Here is a 25,847-nt window from a genome sequence, read left to right as displayed (position 1 = left end):
CTTTTATTCCACAAAAAAACAAATACATTTAAAAAGCAGTACCTTTTATAATTCAGAAATCCCCTCTGATTTATCCACAGCATACGTTTAACCACGAATCCACACTGTATCACACCCTATTTTCCCCCACCCCAGGTTCTAGTTTATACATTGAACACTGAAGGGTTCATGCACTAATCTTTGACTCACATTAAAACACTGTGATAGGCCAGATATAGTGGTACATGCTCGTAATCCAAGAACTTGGGAGGCAGAGGCAGGAGGATTATCAGTTCAAAGTCGGCCTGAACTACGTAGCAAGAATCCAGCAAAAGCAAATGGATTTTAAATGGGGAGATTAGTATACAGCTAGTCAGAAATCCAGACAGAAAGGGAATTCTGAGATAAGAATTGAGAGTTTGAATGTTTCTGGACTTCACAAAGATAATTATGTTTTCCCAACACTGAAACTATATTAGAAATGTTCTAACTAGGAATTCCCGTGTATTGGCCAGGTAGAGTCATTGAAACTCTGTACTTTCCCTTTATTTATATAATGTAAACTGCACTGGGTTTAATCTAATGACAATCTCGAAATACTTAATGAGACTATCAGCTTTCTATAATGACCAGTTAATGCAGCAGTAATAGCCTAGCTAACGGTGTGTTGGAGAGAGACAGACAGATTTTGCAATTTAAACACCAGAAGATGACATCATCTCCATGAGTCAGGGATGCGTAAAGCTCACTCCCGAACTCCTGACTTATTTTCATTACTTCCTCATCTCACATTGAGCAATTCTGTTGAGCAGCCAAAGAATTTTCTAGAGAAAGATTCTAAGTTGAAACCAGAGACAAAGGGCTTTTAGAATTTGGCTTTTGAAGTAAGCTGTAACCTTGGTCACTCATAAATAAATAATCCCCAAACCAAGAGTTTATGAAAACCAAAATACACAAAAATTCTTTAAAAAAAATAATAAAGGGGGAGGAGGAAGATGGAGAACAGAAAAAGAGATGGAGATCCAGGGGGTTTGTTTTTTAGACCAGGAACACAAGGCCAAACTTAAAGTGGGGGACAGCTCCCACACGTTGAGCTCTGGAGCTTCAGTGTGGCACTGGCTTCAGGGTTTTAGCCACATTAGAAAGAACACACTTTTCTCACACTTACACACTTCCTCTCACACTTACAGAGATTTGTCCCTGTTTTTCTTTTGCATTAACTATAGACACAAGAGTGGTGATTGGCTTAAATAATAATAATAATAATAAAGTCTCCAAGTCTTTTCTTTGAGCTACAAGTTTCTAACTAAAATACACAACTAACTTATCTAGCTGGTAAAAGTTACACAGATAGGAATGAGCCACATCCTCTCTCCTTGGAGGGACAGTTATAAGTCTCTGGTAACACAGTTTACTCAAGGTTGATAGATAAATGCCCCCAAAGGCAATGGAAATAGTATCTTGCCAAATGGAAAAGCCACACCCTAGATTTCAGGTGGAAATCCAATCTTCTGACCTCTTCTAGAACCTAGGAAATCCGATTTTTCCTCTGATTCAGCTTCTTTATTCCCAGTTTCTATTCCATGAAAAATATAACTATTAGAAAAAAAAACTTTGTTGTCTCTCCACTGGGGAGTGTATAGGATCTTATCAGATGCTAGGGTTCCACCTACTATATGCATGGCTTCATTTACCAGGCAACTTAAAGTATAAAAAGCAAGTCCATCAGCAGGGTGCACAATATACAAGCATTTAACGTTACACAGATGCCGACCCTTTCTAAAAGAGCTGTGAGTCAGGGGTTCAAGACTGGCTGTGCCAAAGCAGAACCATTCTCCTGTCTGGGAAACATAACTCAAAGATGGTGCCTGACATAAACAATCATCCAACTCCTCTCAGGAGCTGCTTCACCTTAAGGCTCTGAGATAGAGATTGAACACACACACACACACACACACACACACACACACACACACATACACACAAAATCATTCTACATTTAACCACCACACATATACTCAAATAACATGGTTTCAAGGGAAACGTCCGTTCTGATCTCCACGGTCCTGACGTTTTAACACTGATAACGCCATCCTCGCCATCCTCAGGACCAGATGCAGCAAACAGAGCTGCGGCTCTGTCACCCACGTCGAGAGCACTGGGGATCACAGGGGAGCAAGAAGACAGCATAATTCCCACAAGTGGCTATGGCAGTTTAATTAGCCCTCATGACTCAAGAGGTCCCCTCTCCTCCCCTGGGAGACGTCCTGAGGGAACTGCCCGGGAAGACTTTCTGAAGTTGGCCCTTCACTCCCCAGATTCTAAGGCCACCTCTTAAATGAGGCCCAATCATGCTGCAACCTGAGTCTCCCGCACCCGAGGCCTTTCAGTCCTGATGGCAATCCTTTGCCTGATTTCCACGTGTCAGCCAATAAACAGGGGTAGGTGAAACCAGCTCTTAGCCTGATATCTTGTATATAAACTGGAAACAAAACCAAGAAAATGAAAGAAATACAAATGGTGGGGAGGGTACTTGGTTAGGGGTAAAACTAGACTCTAACCACCTCCCCCCGCCCCAGTTTTAACAGTTAAAACTAACCCCTCACTAGAGGCAACAGAGTGTGCCTGTGGGTCTATCCTAATGATTTCCCCCAATTAAATAATAACAAAAACAAAAGCCAGCTGGATGGGTCCCTCCACTGTGAGTGCCATTAGCCTCTGTCGTCCACCGCGGCAGAGAAACTGAGTCACAGCGCCATCTCTCAGGCACACCAAGGTGCTGCATATCACACATCAGAGGTCCGTATGTTTTCATCATCGAGGTTGAACACAAATGGCTTCTCCTTGGGGTGCTGGGGCTCCGACCTATGCCTGACCCGCGAACTCGCCAGCACCCCAGTAGTGTTGCTCTCCCCAGGGTGAGGCAGGAATAAAGAGTCCTCCGGAGCATTCTCAGCTGACAATGGCTTTTCCCCAGCCTGGGGGACAGGTGTCCAGGGTTGCCAGGAGGAGGCCACAGAAGGGGCCTTACAGAGAGCCCTTTTTTCTTCCACCGCTGGTCTCCTCCTCAAAATGAAGTTAGGCCCGCTTGCAAGGCCCGAGCTTCCAGGTCGAGTCAAAGAAACGGATCTAGAAAAGGATGGCTCCTGAAACAGAAAGAGAAGAAGACCAAATAGGGATTTTCCTCACAGTGTTAATCCCAAAGTCTCAAGGAAAGCACCCACCCGGGATCACCACCCCAAACAGGGACACTTGGCTACACAACTCAAATAAGTGTATCAGAGTCAGGGGTAACTGCAGTCTCTGCTCCCCAGGAGGCGTTGGCAGGAGGATGACTATGAAGCTCAGGGCTAGTCTGGGCCACACAGCAAATTCAAAAATAATATAAATGTATTTCAAAAGTAAATAAGTACATAAAAATGCAGATACTAAGCAGAATTCACTACATATGTTTGGAGATCTGCTTGACAGTGGACTTGCAAGACACATTAGAAATTTTATCTCTCTGTCCAGCCCAGCCTCATGTCCACCAACAAACCAAAATGGGGGCAGAGGAATGTCCCCAAGTTAACTGAAAGAGAAAAACAAGTGAGCCAGCCTATGGCTCAGCTGCATTCATGGCTGGGCGGCCTGCCTACATAACCAAATAAAACATGCCCATTCAAAGCTAATTTATCTTGAAGCGGACACTGGCACAGAAAGGAAGTGACTTACTCTGGGGTGGCACTTGAGGGCCTGGACAGCTGCTCCAATCTCCTGAATCCAGCTGCGCATGTCTTCGGGGCTGTCTGCCTGCAAAACATCCGCAACACTTACACACATTTTTGGGGTGTGACTTCAGCTTCTAAGTCTCTGGCTCAAGTTCATAAAATCACATCATCCCCAGTTCAGAGGGACCTTGGAAACCATGTAGCCCGGTGGCTTGCAGACTTTTGAGGACATTGTCCCGGCTGCAATCTCTCTCTCCACACCCCGTAATTAAAACTGCTCAAAGTGAAGTTGCCCTGAAGAGGGGGAGGGGTTAGGGTAGGGAACACCTAGTACCCCATCTTCTGTCTAAACCCATCACCCCACTTTCACCCCATCTGAAAAATAGCTGAGCCACTCCAGACTTCCAGTTTTTACCCTCAAAGGAAAATGGGGTTCAGAATGCCACAGCCCCAGGTCTGAGGCTGGTCTAGACCCCACTCTCATCTCTCATAATTATCTGAACAGGAGACCCCCCTCAACCACCCCCCCCCACTTCCAATTCCACCAAAGCAAACTCCCTCTGCAAACCCTCCAAGGTAAACACGACTGTGTGTGTTGTCAACAGAAACAGCGCCTTCCTCAAAGCACAAGGGTCTGTCCCAAAAATTCACCCCAGCCTTGGAGTGAGCTAAGTAGAAGATCACAAGAGCAGAACCGAGTGAAGCATTTCTCTACAATAACCTCCTCATCCCAGAAGGGGGCAGCAGTCTCTCTATGGAAAGAGGAAGACCGGGGAGGCCTGGCCCCTGCAGGCCGAGCCTCCGGGCGCCTCCCAGCAGTAGGAAGGAAGAGAGCAGAGGGAACGCAGAGTCGCAGAGGGCCCTATGTAGTAGCTACCCAAGAGCTGGAAACACGACTTAAGTTCTGCTCTCCTAGCACCTTTCCCTAACCGTCCACCCAAACACAGAGCGCGCGCGCGCGTGTGTGTGTGTGTGTGTGCGCGCGTGCACCCAGTCCCCACAGGCTCCACTTGCTCCCCTTGCATTTCCATACCCCAAACCACTCTTTGAATCCTACCGGGATAAAACGGACCGCCTTGCTTTTCACGGGGTTTTGCGTTTCGTATTTTCTCTCACATTTGCCTTACCATCCCTCCCCATCACCCCCAAACAGAGCCCCTTGGTTCGCTGCCGCCACCTGCAGCACATACCAACAAAGGCACCAGGTCAACAAGAAAGACAAAGGCCCGCTGTGTGCTGCTCTGACACCTGCCACCTGCTAATTTATTTATACTTGCCCCTCCCCATGATTCGGTCGGGCAACTTGGCAATCAAGGTAGTAGCTTTCCAAGAAAAAGGAAAACACGTCCCTGGTCCAAAGAGAGTAGCCAGAATTAGGAATCCAAACTTTCCCTAAGATCAGGATGAGAGAGCACCTGGTCCCTAGATCTAAAAGGAAGAACTAAGTAAGTTGTGAGGTTCTACTGTTTGAATAGCATCCAGGCGGTGGGGCCCTCTATGGATTAGTACTGGTTGCTATTTTTACTATTCTATGTAAGAGGGGAGCAAATAAACCTGAAATTCTACCATCATGGCCTCCCACAGTGACACACACCTTTAATCTCAGCACTCAGGAAGCAGAGACAGAATCTTCCAGTTCTAGATCAGCCTCATCTACATAGAGATTTCCAGGCTAGCCAGGGCTACGGCCATGAGACCATTATCTCCAAACAACAACAAAAATAATGTATTTCACCGATATGGATTTATTCAATGCCCTCATCCTGAGATACTTATCTTCGAATTACATGTAAATCCACCCCCCCCCCAAAGGATCAAAGGATCAAAGGCTGGGCTGGGTCTCGGAGGCAGAGCACTTGCCTGGCACATGCAAAACTCTAGGTCCTAGAACCAGTAATGAGCCAGCTTTTAAAAAGGATCAAACAGGATAACATTTGGTGGAGAAAAGGTTATTATGCAGTTACCCCCCCAAAAGCAGATATTGCAATTAATACTGTAAAAACTGAAAATATATTTTATAAGATACCTTCAGTAGTTTTAAGCACTATTTTATACTTTTATTCCCCAGTTCTTTTGATGGGAGGGATGAGGAGCTAGCTCAGTGGACAAGAGCACTGCGTGCAAGCAAGAGGACCTTGGGTTTGAATCCCCAGGACCCATAGAAAAGCTGAGCATTGGGGCTGGAGAGATGGCTCAGTGGTTAAGAGCACTGACTGCTCTTCCAGATGGACCAGGGGTCAATTCCCAGCACCCACATGGCAGCTCACAACTGTCTGAAGATCCAGTTGCAGGGGATCTGACACCTTCACAGCAGTGCACATAAAATAAGGTTAAATAAACCATAAAAATATTTTTTAAAGGGGGGGGGCTGGAGAGATGGCTCAGAAGTTAAGAGCATTGCCTGCTCTTCCAAAGGTCCTGAATTCAATTCCCAGCAACCACATGGTGGCTCACAACTATCTGTAATGGGGTCTGCTGCCCTCTTCTGGCCTGCAGGCAGACACACAAACAGAATATTGTATACATAATAAATAAATAAATAAATGAATATTAAAAAATAAAAAAGCTGAGCATCTGCGTATGCCTGGAATGCTAGTGTTGGGGGGACAGACAAGTGGATTCCAGGGCCTCATTGGCCAGTCAGCCTCCATGAAACGCCAAGTTCCCGGTTCGGTGAGAAACTCAAAGTTGAGGACCTTGACAGACAGATCGGCAAAAAAGCACTGGCTGTTTAGCCAGAGGACCCAGATTTGATTCTCAGCACCCCCCCAGGGGGCTCATAACTGTCTGTCACCCCCGTTCTGCTTTATCCAACGCCCTCTTCTAGTCACCGTGGGCACCAGACATGCACACGGCACACAGACATACATGTATGCAAAAAAAAAACATACACCACAAAGAAAATGATTCAAAAATCAAGTAGAAATCATAGAGAAAGACATTGACGTCCTCCTCTGACTTCTGCATACATGTCACAGGCATGTGCCCCACGTATACATGAATGCACACAACATAATATACTTCCATTTTAAAATATTATTCAAATAAAAAAAATCAGGGCTGGAGAGATGTCTCAGTGGTTAAGAGCACTGCCTGCTCTTCCAAAGGTCCTGAGTTCAGTTCCCAGCAACCACATGGTGGCTCACAACCATCTATAATGAGATCTGGTGTCCTCTTCTGGCCTGCAGGCATACACACAGACAGAATACTGAGAATACTGTATACATAATAAATATATTTTTACTTAAAAAAAATCAAGTATTGCACTTGATTCCATTCAAGAAAGAAATATCATGAGGTCCATTCAGCCCAGGTAACCTACTAGGAAACAAAAAAGTGCCCGACACTGAGCCGATAAGAAAGGGAGATGCCACATGTATCTTCCTCTCTCCCTGTTATGCTCTTGTATGCATTATGGTCTCCAGCCTTGATGGCAATTTATAAGAAGAGAGGCACAAACTTCCAAAATGAATTCCTTCACAAAACCTGTGGTTTTACTGCGGTCCAGGGAGCCTCTGTGCACCAGTTATGAGGTCAGCACTAACAGACACCATGAGTGATGGCAGACATCAATAACAGACATGCAACATTCGCCTCTGGTTGCCGCCATCACCCCTAAATCTCCAGCAGGTTCTTCCCTTGATTCCCAACTTCCTCCTTTCCCAATAGATGTCACGACCCACAGGTTGGGAACCACTGTTGCGGGCGGCACCCTTCGCCTTAGAGTCTAAGTTATGAAGTAACTACCCAAGGGTTCTGGCTCCACACCCTACGAGTCCCTTGTCACTCTTCTCGGTATAGTTGTCCTGGCACAGCAACCAAATTCCGACGGGTGAGCTAAAGACAATTTCAGAGTTCTCATTCTAGCAACAAACACTCCTGTTGATAAACTACAGTACCCCCAGGCCCTCTATGATTGGGAAATGCAGACATGGAGACCCCTGCTCTGTATTGCAAGGACTGGCAGTTGGATTCTGTTCGGGGAGTTGCTGGAGATTGACACTGGGACTTTCCGCATTCCAGGCAAGCGCTAAACCACTGAGCAGCAGCCCAGCTCAGAAATCTCATCCTGGACCCTGGCCAGAGCTGAGAAATGTCTGCCTACTGACAAGACCGGTCTGGGGCCATTTCCATCCATCTTGAAGCCTGATTGCTACCTGGATCTGTTTAACATCATCCAGTTTCCAACATTCCCAGTCACCCCAGGTTGGTCAGAGGTAGATTATTTTTCTGGTTGTGGCTATAGGCTCTACACAGTGGTTCTCAACCTGTGGGTCGTGACCCCCCTTGGGGGTGGACTATGAGACATCCTATATATCAGATATTTACATTACAATTCATAACTGTAGCAAAATTACAGTTAAGACGTAGCAATAAAATAATTTTATGGTTGGTGGTCACCACAACGTGAAGAATTCTATTCAAGAGCCTCAGCATTAGGGATGTTGACAGCCACTGTCCTACAGCATGGGTTCTGGGCCTAGCCATTCTGAGCACAAGCAAGTACTCTCAATCGGCTCCATAATTCCCTGAGTTTCTGATCCTGAATGGATCATTTACCTTTGAAGCTCCTGTCCCCTCATGGACAGATGGGAGGTGAGACCCAGAGAGATGGTGGAGAATTAAGTGATACACTTCCGGCCAGTGCCTGCTCAGCAGTGTCCCCCGAACCCCCGAAACATCTAAGCAACAGCAGCTGCTTCTCAGGAGTTGCATAGAGCGCTACAGTGTGAGGCGACAGAGGGAGCGCGGGTGGTGTAGCTGAGCCCAAACCCCTAGCATCCAAAAGATCGGAACCCAGCCTCATCCTTCCCTGCCCAGAGCACTCTCCTCGGCCTCACCCTGCTTGCTGGTCACACTCCCAGATCCTGCGGACAGACAGACGGTTCGTGCAAACGTACTGTGCACGACTGAGGGATCAGGTCAGAAAGTCACTTGAGTGCAGTGCACCAGACCTCTAGCCCCACAGAACAAACTGTGCAAGTGACAGAGTTCTCCACCCTTCGCAAGAACTGCAGTGATTTTTATAAAACAAGAGGCCGGCAGAGAAACTACGAGTCCAGTTTATTCAGAGGCAGGTATTCTGCAGACTTTATGTCAACAATGAGTCAGGGAGGCCAAGGAAATATTTCTTTTTGCCAACAACCAATATTGAGCTCTTAAAGCAAAACAGAATTCCAGGGGCTGGAGAGATGGCTCAGTGGTTAAGAGCACTGGCTGCTCTTCCAAAGGTTCTGAGTTCAATTCCCAGCAACCACATGGTGGCTCACAACCATCTGTAATGAGGTCTGGTGTTCTCTTCCAGTGTGCAGGCATACATGTAGGCAGAATATTGTATACGTAATAAATAAATAAATAAATAAATAAATAAATAAATAAATAAATAAATAAAATTCATGATAAAAAAACATAATTCCAGAAAACTCCCCTCTAACAGCATGAGCTCAGCATCCTCCAGTGTTCAAAGACTTTGCTAATGCTACCAATAAATGTGACTCTTAGAATGTTACATAGTAACAAATGTCAACATTTTGAGGATCTGCACTGTTTGGTCAGAGTAGTATTTTCCAAGTGATGTACAAACTCTGGGTAAAAAGCATCTACTTGAATGGTGACCAGTGATCTTAGCGATGCCTATGCAAATGTATTGATAAGGTTCCAGACTACACTGCACCTAAATATTAAGAAATTACAATCTTTCAAATTCTGGTAAGAAACAGACAAACGAAATACCTGAAATTATCTAAAAGGATATATTGAAATAATCCCTTTGTCTAAATACTTAATTTGCTTAAGGCCAGATCTTCAAATTCTTCAAAGTAATACAAGGTCACGGACAGCAGGCAGAGCTAAGAGTGAAGTTCCTATTGCCTGCCATGAAAGAGATGCACAGAAGATATGTAGGAAGCCGGGCGGTGGTGGCGCACGCCTTTAATCCCAGCACTCGGGAGGCAGAGGCAGGCGGATCTCTGTGAGTTCGAGACCAGCCTGGTCTACAAGAGCTAGTTCCAGGATAGGCTTCAAAGCTACAGAGAAACCCTGTCTCGAAAAACCAAAAAAAAAAAAAAAAAAGATATGTAGGAAATCATCCTAGCCTTGCTATTTTTAGAATAGTTCTTTTCACAGGTATCTTTTTGATTTATCATGAGTTTATAGTTGTAACTTCTAAGTGAATCAACAAGCATGTTTATTGGTTTTTCATCCATTCTTCTCTAACACGCCATTCTCTGTAAGTCATGAGCTACACATGAATTTGACCTTCACTCGTTTATGTATTCAGAGAGATGCTAGTGTCCTTCATTCTTGAAATTTAGAGAGCAAAAGGGAAGGAGTAGAGAAAAGCTAAGAACCTTGGGATATGCTGGTCCCTGTCTATAAGGTGATGCAATGTCTTCTGAATGTTTTGTTGTTTTGTTTTTTTCTTTGTTTTTGTTTTTTTCAAGACAGGGTTTCTCTTTGTAGTTTTGGAGCCTGTCCTGGAACTTGCTCTGTAGACCAGGCTGGCTTTGAACTCACCCAGCTCCGCCTGCCTCTGCCTCCGAGTGATGGGATTAAAGGCATGTGCCACCACTGCTGGCTTTTCTGAATGCTTTTGGTTAAGCCTCCCGTGTCCCAAATTACTATCCTTAGTGCAGGCCTTTTGGAACATCATTCACTTGATGGGTGTGTATGTAGTCACCCACTTGCCAGGCATCACCTGGGCAATAGGCATCCCAAAGGAGTACCCTTGGACATTCCACAGACATGGTAAACTCAGTGCTGACCCCTGTGTCATGGGCTGAATGAATAATATTCTCCAAAGAACATTTGGTCCCTAGTGTACGTGGTCCCCAGTTGGTGGCACTGTTTGGCAAGGTTACAGAACCTTTAAGAGGTGGAGCCTGGCTAGAGGAAGCACATCACTAGGGCAGGCCTTTCCCATGTCTTTCTGCTTCCTGCTCCTGGCCTGTATTTCCTGCCCCAATGCACTCAATCGCTTTGGAACCATAAGCCAAATTAAACCCTTTCTTCCTGGTTGCTTTTGGTCATTGTAGTTTCTCACAGTAACAGAAGTAAGCAATGCGCCTGGGTGCTAACCTTGGTTTTCCCCGCAACTGCTTGCGGGCTGTACTCCCTAGGGAAGTTGGCAGGTGTCATCAGCCAGCGCAAAACTCAGGCCACACCTCTGGGATTTGTCTTCAGCTCTCCTCTTCCCCTTAGCCCAACCAGCTCTCCAGTCTAGTCGTGGAGAGTGGCCTCTCTGTCTCTCTGAAAGTCATCACTTCCCTCATCCATCTAAGTCCGTCCCTTGTCCCTCCAATTCTTATCATGGCCTTCAGGTTGGCCTTTCTCATCATGCATTGCCCCTTTCTTATCTGCCCTTCATGATCCCTGAGGTCAAGAAGCATTAAGGGTCAGTAGAAGGGCTGGGGTTGAGTTTTTCATCTCCATTTTACACATGCGGGAAATGAGATTCTGAATGCTCAATGAGTTCTCCGAGTCCTGGAGCTGTTTCTTAGGGCTCTCATCTCACCTTGGACTTTAAGGACCAAATATTAGCTTGCTAGCCAAGCAGACAGGGCAATGAGACTCTGCCAATAGCTGCACGGCCTACCTCACAGCTCTCTAGTCCCTTTCCCCAGGCTGTTGTCATGGGGCTGCTCCCTTGCCTGCCCCCCTCTCTCATGAGTCTTCTGGTCACCATCTTCCTCCAGAAAACCGTTCCTGCCTCTTTCTCCCAATAGAGAGCAGCAGACAGTCACCATCCTAGTGGCAGTTCTAGTAGCCACAGTTTTCCAGAAGAGTTTGGTTTCGTTTTCTTATTCCCTCATCCCCTTTGCATGGCTTGTTTTGTGCTATCGGTAGCTGCATTTGGATTCTTCACCTTCCGCCACCCATGAGGGGACTCCCTGATCTCCTTAGTGTTATTTCAACTCACAAATGCTAAGAGCTAGTCTTTGGGGAGTTCTAGGCCAGCTCTCCACCATCTTAAGTATCACACGGCATAACTTAGATCGTCCAGCAGATTTCCCTCTGCAAAATCTACCAAATGTGTGATTTCAGTTGCTTGATTAATTAGCTTAAAGATCAGCTCGGTCTAGTTCATGACCCCAACACCTCAGATCACGCCTTGGCAATACTCTATGAATATGAACTCTAGCACTAGAAACTCGTGTTAAAGTCCAGGCTAGTCCTGGTGTCTGAATGGTAGAGGCTCTGGAGAACAGCTAGATTCAAGAGCAAAGTGACCCCCTCCATGGTCTAGTCCGTTCCCCAGCCTCCCTGCTGCCATCTCTCCCCGGATAGGGTGCTTGTCCCATTGAGGATGGCCCGAAGATGCCTAAATCAGCCAGCATGGCTGCTGGCCTAAAGTGGAAAAAAAGTAGAGACACACACACGTACATACACACACACACACACACACACACACACACACTCAAGCGGGGGTTAGGCCTCATCCTTTTATGGGAGTGCTTCTGCGGGCAAAAGAAAGGAAAGGAAGTGGGAAGCCTCCAAAACTCCACTTGGGAAGGCTGCCTACTTCACCGCTTAGAATCCCACGCCAAAACTCCACTTGAGAAGGCTGCCTATTTCTCTGCTCAGAATCCCACGTCAGCCTCACACTGGATATCAGCACATTCTGTGGGCTGCTGGGTAGCCTAGGCCGAGGACTTGGCCCTGGATGTCTTCGCCCTGCTTAGCAATCTGCCTTGTTAGCTGCTGTGAGTTCATACTGGATTGGGAGCCCTCCAGATCTGGGGGTGGGGGAGCTGCTGGTAAGTGAACCCCATCAGAGCCCCAAACAATGGCTTTCTCTGTGCAGCTGGCTATGCACCTGTGCCTGCCACAGGGCCCTCTGTGCTTCTGTCTTTCTGCACACAGTAATGTTCATACATAGGCAGGACTTATAAATACCCTCCAGAGCAGAAGTGAAACTACCCACCAGTTCCCCTTTTCTCTGCTTAGCTGGAGCTCTGCAGCCGAGCGCAGCTGCGGCAGGCACACATACCCCGGCATGGTTGATTGGCCTGTTTGTAGTCTCCTAGCATAGGGAAACTCCTCCTCAGAATGAAGAGGGACACAGACTGACTAAGAGACTGAACTGATCACTGAGAAACTACAAGCTAAATGAAGAGAAAAGAGGGACAGGGGTGGATGAGGGTGGCATTCACCCACATTTGTGGAGAAGGGACGCCAGTCTTGGGATGAGCATTTAGGGATGAGCATTTACCTGTACGTAGAATGTCCTGGAGGTGGTTATGATTTCAAACAGGTTGTCCCTCATTAAGAGATCGCTAGGCAGGGAAAGAGAGAGAACATTATACCAGGCATTGTGAGTGCTTTCTTTTGTACGTTATTCCCTAAAGTTTTCACAATCACCCACTAATGCAACTCAAGACTTTCTCCTCTCTGTGGGTAAGGAAGTCCAGGCTCAAAGACTTTAAATGCTATGTCCGTTCAAAGTACTAGAGATCACCACCCATTGAGTCCAAATATGCCTCTTCTAAGGGAGCCAATACCATTTCTAAACCCTTCCTCCCCCCTGGGTTCCACCCACAGCTCTGAGTTCCTGCTCTTGGCCTCAACACACCCTCCCAGGGGACAAGGAGCTAAAGGCAGAAACAGAAATCAAGAGTAAAACGACTTTAATATTTGCTTCCCAGGAAGCTGTTCGACATCCTTGGCCATCAGAGAAATGCAAATTCAAATTATTTTGAGATTTCACCTCACCCCAGAATGACCCACAGCAAGAAGATAACAAATGCTGGCAAATGGGGAAAAGTGAACCCCTACTTTCTAATGGGATAAGTGTAGACTAGTACAGACACTGTGGAAATCAGTTTGGAGGTTCCTCAAGAAAGTAGAAATAAAACGACCCTATGACCCCTCTATCCTACTCCTGACGTGTACCTGACAGACTCTGAGTCCTACCATGGAGAGACTTGCACATCCCCCGGCAATCACCGCATCTCTCACTATAGCATGGAGCACAGAAATGGTATTAACCTTGCCATCCATCAGTGGATGGATGGTACCCAGACACAACAGCGTTTTGGTTGTAAAGCAAAGGAATGGGGATGGATAGATGGCTCAGCAGTGAAGGGCGCTCCCTGCTGTACCGGAGGACCTGAGATCAGCTCATAGCATTCACAACCACCTCCTGTACCTCCCGTTCCAGGGGATCTGACATTCTCTTCTGCCCTCCCCAGGTACCTGCACATAGGTGGCACACACTCACACAGATAGTCTACCTCCACATGAATAATAAAAGGCAAAAATAATTTTAAAAAGAGGAAGATGATCATGGAATTTGCAGAGAAGCAGATGGAACTGGAAATTATTATATTAAGCAAAGTAATTCAGACTGAGAAAGGCTGAAGCCATGTTTTCTCTCACAGCTGGATCCTAGACTTTCGTTTTTGCACATGTGTAAATTTACATGTGAGGGCAAGTACCACGCTGTGAAACTCCATGAAAGTTGGCAAGATGGCTCAGAGGAGAAAGGAACTTGCCACCTACCAAGTCGAACAAGGCAGAAGGAGAGATGCAACTCCTACACATTGCCTTTGGGCCTCCACGTGCACATGTATGTGCATGCATCCACACACGATTCAACAGGCAAATAATGTGTGAAACAACTTTTTTTTTAAGACAGGGAACCATGAAGGGGGAAACAAAGAGATTGTGAGAGGCGGAGCAGAACAGGGATGACCAACGTGGGGAGTGGGAGGAAAGAAGGATGGGGGACAAGGAACAACCAAAACAAAGCATTATGAAATGGCATATTGCAACCTATTCCTTTGTACGCTTGTATGAAATAAATTTAAAAATTAGTTTCCTTCATCAGAAAAACAAAAAAAAGACCTGCGTCTGGAGATAGGGTGTAATTTAGTGGGGGTACACCCGGTACCAGACAAACAAATAATAATAATAAGCTTCAGAGAGAGACACAGAGAGAGGGCATGAACTTGATGGAGATCAGGGAGGGAAATGTGGAAGGGTTTGGAAGAATAAAAGGGAAGGAAGAATTATTGGGATCAAATTGCAGTCTCGAAAAGAAAGGAACAACAAGCTTCAAACGGGATGCGGGTTTTGGCAGAGAAGTCCGACTCCTGCCAAGCAGAGGGCAAGTGGTGACGACGCAGGCCCGAACTGGCTGGAGTTGTCTGTGTTCACTGCCTGCCGCGTGCATCCAGTTGCCATGGGGCCTGGATGAGGAGCAGAGGCATAATTGCTACCAGGAAAAGCACCTGAGGAGGGAAGACCAGATGCAGGTAAGACTGCATTCCAGGATAACAAAGAGCCTCGTGCCAAGGAAGGGTTGGTCACAGGCAGAAAACGTCTTCCAGAATGAAAACACACAAGTGACACAGCCTGTGACCAGTCCCCCAGGCAGAGCAGGGGACATGACTTAAGACTAGGTAGGGCGCATGGACCTGGCCCAAACACCGGTGAGAGAAAGCCTTGCAGACGTGGACTATAAATGTTGTCAGTCCTTCCGTGAGAAGTGAAAACAAAAAGATGCTTAATGATCGTCATCAAAGGCACAGCTCAGACTGCACGGACCACTTGAAATACACCCCACCAGCTACCACTCCTACTTCCTGAACTGCTGCATAGGGACAGCTCTCTATAAGAAGATGCCTCCCTAAGACCAGGCTGTAGGCAAGCCTATAAGGGCATTTTCTTAATTAGTGATTGACGTGGGAGGGCCCAGCTCACTGTGGGTGGTTCCATCCCTGGGCTGCTGGTCCTAGGTTCTGTAAGAAAGCAGACTGAGCAAGCCGTGTGAGCAAGCCAGTAAGCAGCACCCTCCACGGCCTCTGCATCAGGTCTTGACTCCATGTACCTGTCCTCGGATGCCCTTTGATGATGGACAGTGACGTGGAAGTGTAAGCCAAATAAACCCTTCCCTCCCCAGCTTGCTTCTTAGTGCTTTGAAGCAGCAACAGAAAGCCTAACTCAGATAGGGTTAAATGCTTTAACCTTCTAGCTTATTCATGCAGATGTGGTTAAGTCCTGCAGCCCACTAAGATGGGAAGCAGGATAGGAGCTCTGCCCCTTTCACATCCACTGCCCAGGCTGCATGCTGCTTTCAGTTCGATTCATTTGACAGCAACCATTGATTACAGCTGTCCCGAATTCCCCCAGTGGCCCCAGAGAGGCTCCACCATCCGACAGAGCTGAGGCCACAAAGCCACAGCCTTCCCTGTGGACTTCACCTCCCTGACTCAGTATGACTCAGGCAGACTTGGAGGTAGGGTGTTTTCAAGACTCTCAGGCTGAACCCTACCCTAGATCTCTAACCTGGGCAAGCATGTCCTAGTCACCCTTAGGCTGCTCATAGATCTACCCAGGCCCTCCAGGGTCAGGAGCAATCAATGATCTCTCATGACCCAGTTGTGCCGAGTTCTGCCCTCTGGAGCCACACTCAGGGCAATGTCTAACTATAGCTACTTCCGCGAATTGCAAATTCTCCCTGGGTGCCTCCCCGGTCTTCTGTAGCCTACAGCTGCTATTGGAAAAACTTAGTACAGCATTTCTGCGTCTGCTTCTTTGGATCAGACAGCATGTGTGTTTATGTAGGATGGTGCCACTCTTTCACAGGACAGCAGGATGAGACCTACAGCGGGGAGAGATTCAAGCACAGTCTAGACAGACTACAGATTCATGGCCAAAAAGATGGGGTTGGGTTCTATTAAGGTTCACTTGTCCATGAGCACCTGTACTTGGGGCTGGGTATGGGACATTGTCTTGTCAAGTCCTGAATCATCACCCCATGCACCATATACTCAAAAGGGATGTTTCCTAGAGGAAAGAAGAACAAATAAAAATACCTGTTCCGCCAATGGTAGTAATTTAAGGGTGTTGTGAATCACCCCATGTGTAATGGAGCCTCAAGAACAAAGGACGAATGCCAGGCGGTGGTGGTGCACGCCTTTAACCCTAGCACTCGGGAGGCAGAGGCGGGCGGTTCCCTGAGTTTGAGGCCTGTCTATTCTACAGAGGAGTTCCAGGACAGCCGGGACTACACAGAGAAACCCTGTCTTAAGAAAGAAAGAACAAGGGAGGAAAGGCCCGAGAACTTCAGACAATGGCCAGTGTGAAGGCAGTGAAAGACCAGGCCCCCATCTGAACCCCGGACCCTGAGACCAAGGACCTGACATCTGACTGACGCCTGAGAAACGCCTAAGCGTCACTCTCTGCCGCCACAAGAAGTTACCACGTAGGCTCATCCTAGGAGCAAGAGTAGGCGAAGGGAAGAGGGCACTTGGCCCAGGGTAATCTCAACCCTGCATCGGTTCTGATGCACCCAGGCAACCACAAGGGTACGACTCTTAAACAGAGCCTGGAAAGGGGTAATAAATGAAGATTTAGAGAAGACAGAGGCTTTGCTCAGAATGAATAAGAAGGGGCTGGAGAGATGGCTCAGCCGTTAAGGCCACTGGCCGCTCTTCCAGAGGACCTAGGTTCAGTTCCCAGCACCCACATGGCAGCTCACATCTGTCCATTAACTCCAATTCCAGAAGATCCAACTTCCTCACACAGACAAGCATGCAGGTAAAACACAAGAAAGAAAGAAAGAAAGAAAGAAAGAAAGAAAGAAAGAAAGAAAGAAAGAAAGAAAGAAAAGAGAGAGAAATTTAATGAAGAAGCAGCAGTTACCCAGACTTGACGAGACACTCGTGAGTCTTGAGAACGTCCTTGAGGAGTATAGTCCGCAGGGGCTCTCTGTCCTGGTGGGAAGAATGGAAGCAGACAAGTGAGTTTATGTACACGGCCCAGTGACCCACACCAGCTCACCAACGTCCCTTTCTCAGAGTCTTGGCTAAAACCAACCTGGGTTTCAAAATAATCATTAAGGGGGAGAAATCTAAGCAGCAGCTGCTCTGTAGCTCTGCCCCCACAGCAGCTGCTCTGTGACCCCGCCCCCACAGCAGCCCACTGTGCAGGGCCTGGCAGCAGCCCAGGTCCTTTTAATAGCATCCTAAAGAGACACAGGTTGGACAGAGATAAGACAAAGAGGTGCCTTGGAAGTCTACGTGGGCCTGGTCTCCGTTCAGGCACACTCTCTGCTTCTGCGATCTCTCGGGAGGAACCGGAACCTACCACCCACCTGCTCACACTTGAAGTAGCAGATGGTAAAGTCATCGAGGGCAAAGAAGCGTCGTTTCCAACTCTTCCGCTGAAAAGCAAAATAAGGAGCCAAACATTAAGGACAGGTCTCCGGCGCCAGGACTGGCCACAGTCACAATAAACGCCCAGGGATCCAGCACCGTGGAAGCCAGGCTCTCATCTTCATCAGGACAGGCACCAGGAATAATGGGAAGTGAAGGGGCAGTGAAAAGCCCTGGCCTCCATCGGAACCCCATTTTCCCAAGACCAAGCACCTAACTTTAATGCCGGAGGAGGGCACCACTGTCATTCTCTGCTGCCACCAGAAGCTACCCCTGTGCTGGCAAGTATCCCATCAACTCGAAACAAGCCGGAGTCATCAGAGAGGAGGGAGTCTCAATTAAGAAAATGCCTCCGTAAAAGTGGGCTGTGGGCAAGCCACAGTTGAGAAAATGCCTTCATCAGATTCGGCTCTAGGGCATTTTCTTAATTAGAGATCAATGGGGGAGCGTCCATCCCATTGTGGGTGGGCTTATCCCTGGGCAGGTGGTCCTGGTTTCTGTAAGGAGCAGACTAAGCAAGCCATGGGAAAGCGAGCAGTAAGCGGTGTTCCTCCATGGCCTCTGCTCCAGTTCCTGCCTCCAGGTTCCTGCCCTGCTTGAGTTCCTGTCCTGACTTCCTTCAGAGATGAACAGTGCTGGGAAGGAATAAGGCAGATAAACCCTTTCCTTCCCAGCTTGCCTTTTGGTCACCATGTTTCAGCTCAACAATAGAAACCGAGACTAAGACAACTATGGGGACTCATTCTCTAGGGAGAAGGAGCGGGGGAAATGGGAGGAGGGAAATTTACCTATCAGTCTGAAGGCCTTGAGGCTTCTTGAATGAGCTTTCTGGGAGGGGCTAATGGCTAGTTCCCAAGGGCAGTTGGCATAGAGGGGTACAGTTCCTCCTCTCACTGCCCTCCGCTGCATCCACGCCCACTGGCCCCAAGGTAGCCCTGTGTTGGCACTCACCACGTTCCCTTGCTTCACACAGTAGCCACTCTTAATGAGGGGAGGCCCGGTGGGAGGACGGCAGCCTGATGTGGGGATGTAGCTCTGAGACCTCCGCAGGAAGGCATGAGACCCTGGCTCACTCCCTTCCTGCCCATCCCCACCATTCTACAAGGAAACAGTGTCACTGTTAATGCCCCGGTTACTCCTCTGGGCAGCCCCAGCTTCTCCCAGTCTTCCCACCACACCTCTAGCCTTTCTGATAGTACGTCAGTTAAAGAAATAAAAGCTGACTTTGCTCCCCATCAGGTGAGCCACTGAATGTTTTCATAAAGCAAGACACCAGCTAGAGACCAAGAAGAGGGAGACAAACAGTGAAGAACAGAGAGGGCACAAGGGACTGCAGTCTTGGGTCTGGTCTCATTCCCTGCCTCACCAAGTTTTACAAGTTTTGTTGCCCGGGTCTTAAGGAGAACTACACAGACCGCACATCCTTAAGATATCATGATGTCATGGCCTCAACTTCTACACTGGCACTGGCCACACCCACCCTGTACTATATTTTCCTGGTCACCCCCTCTCCACTAGCTTCCCCACATCCTTTTACTAAGTGTTGGTCCTTGGGCACAATGGACATTTCTCTACCTCCCCCAGCCGCCCCAAGTCACGGCACCTGGCTGATGGGTGTTTGGACCACTACTCCTCCGATGATCTCAGTCTTGTAGGCCACCTGCGGCTTCTTGTCTAGGGTGGGAGGAGCTGTGAGGCTTCTGAGAACTTCAGTGGCCAAGGGTAGGGTCCCAGCCTTGGGTACCTGGGGAGAACAGTGATACGGTCAGCAAGAAATGGGGAGCTTAGAAGGGCAGGACCACAAACAGGATGTGGGGGAAAGGAAAAGCTAATTTGCTAAATGATGGTGAGAACACTCTCCTCTTCCCTTCCAGTTCTTCCATGGACATCCAGATCCAAATATGAGGAACTCAGCCAGCCCTTTACACACCCTTACAGAGTTACACACACAGATACACATACAGAAACACATATATACACATGTACACACAAACATAGACTTTTACACACCCACAATACACACAGATACACAGAGAGATACACACATACAAACACACAAATAACATACACATATACACACATAGATACACACACAGAGAGAAAACTTACTTCATACCTATAGGATGAGCTAACCCTGATTAGAAAGCAAAGATCAAACACCAGATAGAAGAGACATGAGCTCTATCCTCTTGGCACTAATATTCTAATAATTAAGACTGAATAAAAGTCCCCAGCAAAATAAGCGTCAGAATACTTATAAATGAGCAGGACATGGTAGAATACATACATGTATACATCCATCCATCCATACATACACACACACACACACACACACACACACACACACCCCTTCTGCCACCACCTTTCCAAAACAATCCAGCAGCATTCACCCTTCTCCTGTCCCTCAGGTGGCTTGCCATGTAGCAGTCCTCACACCATGGCCCAACCAATACCAAGGGAAGTGCTCAGCGTCCAGCTGCCCCCTCTTAGTCCAGGACCGTGATTGTCTCAGTTTTATCCACAAGGGAAGCTCAGATCGTCAGAGCTGTGCCCTTTACTCCTAGGATGCTAACTATCACTGCCCCCTCAAGCCACCCTCGTTAATGTCCTGCAAGTGACCGAGGTAGCATCGCATGCCCGCAGCTCAGAAACAGCACACAGCAAGGCCCATCCTCCGCTAGCCTGGCCTTGAGCTCCCTCGATGCAGTTCATCGAGGTTTAGCAGAATAGCAAACAGTTGCCAGGCTGTTTACATGGCTAAATTTTACCCCGCTTGGGTCCAGAGACACAAATGCTGGACAGACATAGGGATTTCATCCACTAATACCCATGGAAACTCTAAGGTATCTGGAAGAAAAATTTGCCCCAGCGATGGGCATTTTTATTTGAAATCATTAGAAGACCAATATTTCTGACTGCGTGTGTTGGCTACTCTTATTTGAACTTGACACAAGCTAAAGTCATCAGAGAGGAGGGAACCTCGGTTAAGAAAATGCCTCCAGAAGATCCAAATGTAAAATATTTTCTTGGTGATTGATGGGGGAGGGCCCAGCCCATTGTGGATGAGACCATCCCTGGGATGTTGGTTCTGGGTTCTATAAGAAAGCAGGCTAAGCAAGCCATGAGGAACAAGCCAGGAAGCAACACCCCTCCACAGCCTCTGCATCAGCTCCTGCCTCCAGGCTCCAGCTCCATTTGAGTTCCTGTCCTGACTTCCCTCAGTGATGAACCTTGATGTGGAAGTGTAAGTCAAATGAACCCTTTCCTCCCCAGATTGCTTTTGATCACGGTGCTTCATCACAGCAATAAAAACCCTAAGACAAGGTACAGTGCAGACTTCCTAAGTTTTCAGCAATCTGTGGACGACTGGACTCCGCCTGACGGGCTGGACTGCATTTCGCTGGTCGTTCTTTCTTTCCTCAGAGAAATTTTTGCTAAGGTCACTAAATATTCCCCCAGTTAGATGTTGGGTTCCCAGCCCGTGGCACTACTTGGAAGGAGTGGAACTTTCCAGAGATGGGACAGAGTGGGAAAAGTTAGGTCATTGGGCATATGCCCTTCATGGGGATAGTGGGACCCCAGCTCCTTCTTGCTTCGTTCTTTGCTTTGCTTCCCAACTCATAGGCGATGAACACTCTCCTATGTATGTCACATGCCTCGGTAGCTTGCCTGATCACAGGCCCAGACCAGCAGGAAGAAGCCCCATGATCTACAGTTCACCTCTCCTCATCACCAGATTATCTCAAGCATGTTGTCAGCCTGCTGGGAAACTAACACATCTTCCCCCATCCCCCCACCCTCCTTCCCTCTAACGCTTCTCTGTTTCATTTTTTTTAAAGAGATTTCTAGGGACTAGGAAATAATTTTTCCATTAGCCAAGACAAGAGTACTTAACACAGTCCGTGAACAAGCTTCAAAGTTAGCAAAGCTTTTAAATGGAAGACTTGTCCAGATCCAGCAAAGAAGAATATCCCCCAAACTAGAAAAAAACAAAACAAACAGATGGAAGTCCCTTCTCATATGCTGTCCCTGTTCCTCGACTTCCCATAGTCAGCAACCCTTCTCCAGCACAGCACTGAGTCAGCATCCCATAATTACCCAGAACATGACTGATAGGAGCCCCTCCCAGGAAGCACAAAGGGGACGGGACATTCCATAAACTTCCCCTTGAACTTGATGCAAACTCACACTGTCAAGTTAACCTGTAGTTGTCAGCCAACGGGCAAGAGGAGGTTAGAGAGAGCCAGGTCTGCCCAGTCCCGGGGGCAAGTCCCTGCTGCCTTCTAAGTCCTGTCCCCACCCCACTGAGGCCAAACACTGGGACACGCCACTTTCACTACCAAAAAGAACAAAAAGCATACATACAGTGATCTTGCTGGCTTGGTTCAAAGCTTCAACCCAGTCCTTCAGATCTTTCTGGTCATTGGCTTGAAGAAAATATCTCTGAGACAGGGCATTGATAACTGTAAGAGTAATGGGGAAAAAGAGAAAGGGTTTCGGGTCAGAATTCACGGACCACAGAGCCCAGGAAGTTAGAGTGTCTGAGGTGGCAAGGGCCATAAGGGCCATTTAGCAGATCCAGAAACTGCCCACTGTGTTTTCAGAGACAGCTGATCGCAGCAACTCATCTTTAAAGTTCACCTCCCATCAGCCACCAGAACGACACTGGCATTAAGAGTAGCCTCCTTGTGTTATTGGTAGCCACAGGCTACTCGTCTGCCTCCAGTAAGACATTCATGAAGCACTGCACATTGATAAAGCAGGCTACAGACCTGCTGGTGGGCTAAGCTGGGAGCCTAGAGCTTGCTTCTGCTAGAACATTGTCTATGCTTGGGAAACGGAAGAAGGCTTGCTGGAGATCGGGTCTGTGAGCTTGGCCTTGTTTTCAACCTGTTCTTCCCTCTGAGCATTTCCTTAGTCAACAGCTTACCTCTGAAATTATTATTATTATTATTATTATTATTATTATTATTATTATTAGATAGCATATTACAAAATCTAAGAATGATTTCTGAACTTAGCAATGATATTTGGAAGAAACAGGAGAAAGGGAGCACCAGTCTGGAGTTGGGAAAAGGGGGTTGGTTACTTCATCCCTTTAGCATAAGCATGAAGTCAAGAAGCCATTGCAGAGGAGACAAAGGATCCCCTGCATATAACAAATCACTCATATAACAAATATTTATTGAGTGCCCACTACATGCCTGCAGCCATTCTATGTGCTGAGAACATGCAAGGACAGAGCCAAAAGTGACTCCGCCTCCCTGACGCTTATGTCCAGAGCCTCCCTGGACACAGAAATGCTTCAGCTCTGCTCACAATGAGGGCTAGTTAACAATTCAGCAACTGAGTCACCGAACTCACTGATGGTAGAGGAACCTGAGGCACTGATGGTGGCTCTGCTTCCTGTGCCACTAACGACCCTCCCCCAGCTGCCTGCCACTCATCTGGCAACCTTGAGACCCTGGACATTCCTTCCTTCATTCTCAGTCTTTCCTTCTCTTCTCCCCTCTCTCAGATCTCCTCATTTCCTACAGCACCACTCAGCTCGATAGCGGTGGCTTCCATGAAATGTTTTCTCTCCACCTTGTGGCATCACAAATACCGAAACACAATTAATAGCTTAGCCGGTAATCCCGGCACTCTGGAGTCTGGGTGCCACAGAAACGAAGTTCCAGGCCAGCTTGGGCATGGAGCAGGGGGTGGAGGTGGGGTGGGAGGCAGACAGTGAGCAGAGGCCAGCCTAGCTAAAACGTGGCTGGCCTCTGTGTGCCTGGCCACAGTTATTAATAATTTTGCAGTGGTATTACTTGGCATCCAGAACATCACTATTATCTAAGCTGCTCCTACACCCAGGATACAGTTCCCATGGTACCACAGGGCTGTCTTCCATGGAAAAGAAGTTGTCACACATCTGTGGAGAAAACCCACAATACTTACCAAAGCAGAATGGAGTTTTCGGTTTCTGCTTTGGGGTAGCTATGCTCACCTGTAGCAAATAAAGACAAAAGAGCTATGAATGTGTTTCAAACAGCATGAAAAAAAAGTTGACTTTGAAAATATTCATACATTAAAAAGAGCACATCAAGGGTGCATTTGGAAGATCAAGAATTGAGAGTTTTACCTCAATCCCTTAAGAAACTGGCTTTATCATTCCTACTTCTTAAAACAGTGGTTTGACCTTCCTGATGCTGAGACCCTTGAAAACAGTTCCTCATGTTGTGGTGACCCCCCCCCCGGCCATAAAACTATTTCATTGCTACTTCATAACTGTAATTTTGCTACTGTTATGAATTCTAATGTAAATATCTGATGTCCAAAATGTTGAGTACCAAGGACCATGACTGCCTTCCAAGCTCATCATACCCCTTCCATGATGGAATCTCTACTGCCCACATAACTGCTATCTTGATGCCTGGGTTAAGTTTTGTCTCTGCAAAAAACACTTTAAAAGCCACTGGGTCGGGACAAGAATCTCTCTCTGAGCCAAAGGTCTAGCAGAGCCCCATTCATACCAGCAGGCCTCTGCTGTGCTTTCAAGAGCTAATCCCCTTTCCCTAAACAGTCTTTCCACTGAAAGTGGTATTTCTTCAGCCATACAAACTCAGGTCAAAGCAGAAAGGGGGGTGGGAGTGTGGCAAGCATTTAGAGATGCTGTCCAAAGGCATGGTTATCTATGCTGGCCATGAACACAGGCAACTCTCCAACAACCCAAAGAGTGGCTGCCAGATGAGTATGCTCACCTGGGTGTATTTGAGAGCAGGGCCTGGGAGATGAGGGCACTGGTGTGCTTCATCTAGCTTTTGCTGTGTATCTGCACAGGAGCCCACATCACTCGGGCTCATGTTCCACCACAGCCTACAACGATTTGATGGTTATCCTACATGCTGGTCCAGCCACATTGGAGCACTCCACACATCTGCCTAGTGAGGCAGCACATACCATGGATCCTATCCACAGAGAGCCACCATCCTGCCCTAGACACTGTTCTGAGTCCCCTTTCTTGTTGTCCTAGGTCTTCTTGGTCTCCGCTCAGGACCCTGGGACTTGGAATTAGAAGCAGGAATTGAAGTCTTGAGGAGAGAGTGATGTCTCCTTGTGGCTTACATTTGCTAAAAATCTCACGTTGACTGACACACTGGTCTCTAGGCTCTTGTTGCTCTTGACCCTAAAGACTTCCTAGGGACTTGCCTTGCTTCCTTAGCCAAAATTAACATTGCTCCAAATGCTTAATCAGGAGCTAAGGTGTCACCTTCCAAAATATCAAAAGAACAAATAGTAGAGGCTGGCGTTGGAGTCAGTCTCAGTTCACAAGCATGTGACCTCCGTGACACGGTCTGTCAAGAGAGGAGTCAAAGTCGTGCCCCCATGGAGGTAGCATGAGCATTGAATGTGGCAGCACAAGCAAGGGACTTGGCTGCACTACCATACAGACTCTGCTCATCAAAGAGGGACTGTAATTCCAGGCAAGGCAGCACACATCTCTCATCCCAGCACTCAGGAGGCTGAGACAAAAAGATCTTGACTTTCAGGCCATCCTAGGCTACATGGCAAGTTTCAGGCTAGCCTGGGCTACATGAGTGGACCCCATCTTAAAACAAATCATACATCAATGCATGTACATGTGTACATGTACACACTCAATAATAATAATAACAGCAATAATAATAATTTAAAATAGGGCCTGAAAAAACTGCTTAGCTTCCGACATTTAAAAAAAAAAAGCATGGCATTTCCAGTGTCAATAATTAAATGCCTGCATAACATTACATCATCCTCAATGGCAAGTATTTAAAGCACACAAGAAGTCACATGACCCCTGTTTCTGAAGGCACAGGATGAAGGACTGCTTCTGTCAATGAGGTTCCTTATTCCTAGCAGAATGCCAAAGCCTCATAGGGCACCAGCAGGGACAGTCAGAGAATATGTGTGTATGTAACCCCGGTGCTGATGAGGGAACCCTGAGGTGGAGGTCCTGTGGCCTAAGAAAGTCCTGAAG

At 47.3% G+C, this 25,847-nt stretch overlaps 1 protein-coding gene across 2 annotated transcripts in view; it reads right to left on the bottom strand.

The window, feature by feature from the left end:
• Positions 1-2,177: 2,177 nt before the first annotated feature.
• The window catches only part of Plekha2 (pleckstrin homology domain containing A2), a 57,069-nt gene continuing 33,399 nt past the window's right edge, over positions 2,178-25,847 (bottom strand). For both annotated transcript variants that reach the window (XM_038328427.1, XM_038328428.1), the window contains exons 4-12: positions 23,789-23,837; positions 22,214-22,311; positions 19,452-19,592; positions 18,800-18,946; positions 17,788-17,856; positions 17,337-17,407; positions 12,901-12,964; positions 3,694-3,771; positions 2,178-3,125 (exon numbers count right to left, since the gene is read on the bottom strand). In XM_038328427.1, coding sequence (XP_038184355.1) covers positions 2,766-3,125; positions 3,694-3,771; positions 12,901-12,964; positions 17,337-17,407; positions 17,788-17,856; positions 18,800-18,946; positions 19,452-19,592; positions 22,214-22,311; positions 23,789-23,837 — 1,077 coding nt within the window. In that variant the 3' untranslated portion in view covers positions 2,178-2,765. The remainder of the gene's footprint in view (positions 3,126-3,693; positions 3,772-12,900; positions 12,965-17,336; positions 17,408-17,787; positions 17,857-18,799; positions 18,947-19,451; positions 19,593-22,213; positions 22,312-23,788; positions 23,838-25,847) is intronic.

This window comes from Arvicola amphibius, chromosome 4 (genome assembly GCF_903992535.2).
Source record: "Arvicola amphibius chromosome 4, mArvAmp1.2, whole genome shotgun sequence".
NCBI classification, from domain to species: Eukaryota; Metazoa; Chordata; class Mammalia; order Rodentia; family Cricetidae; genus Arvicola; species Arvicola amphibius.
The sequence above is the reverse complement of the archived record's forward strand: the minus strand, read 5'-3'. Positions and strand labels throughout refer to the sequence as shown.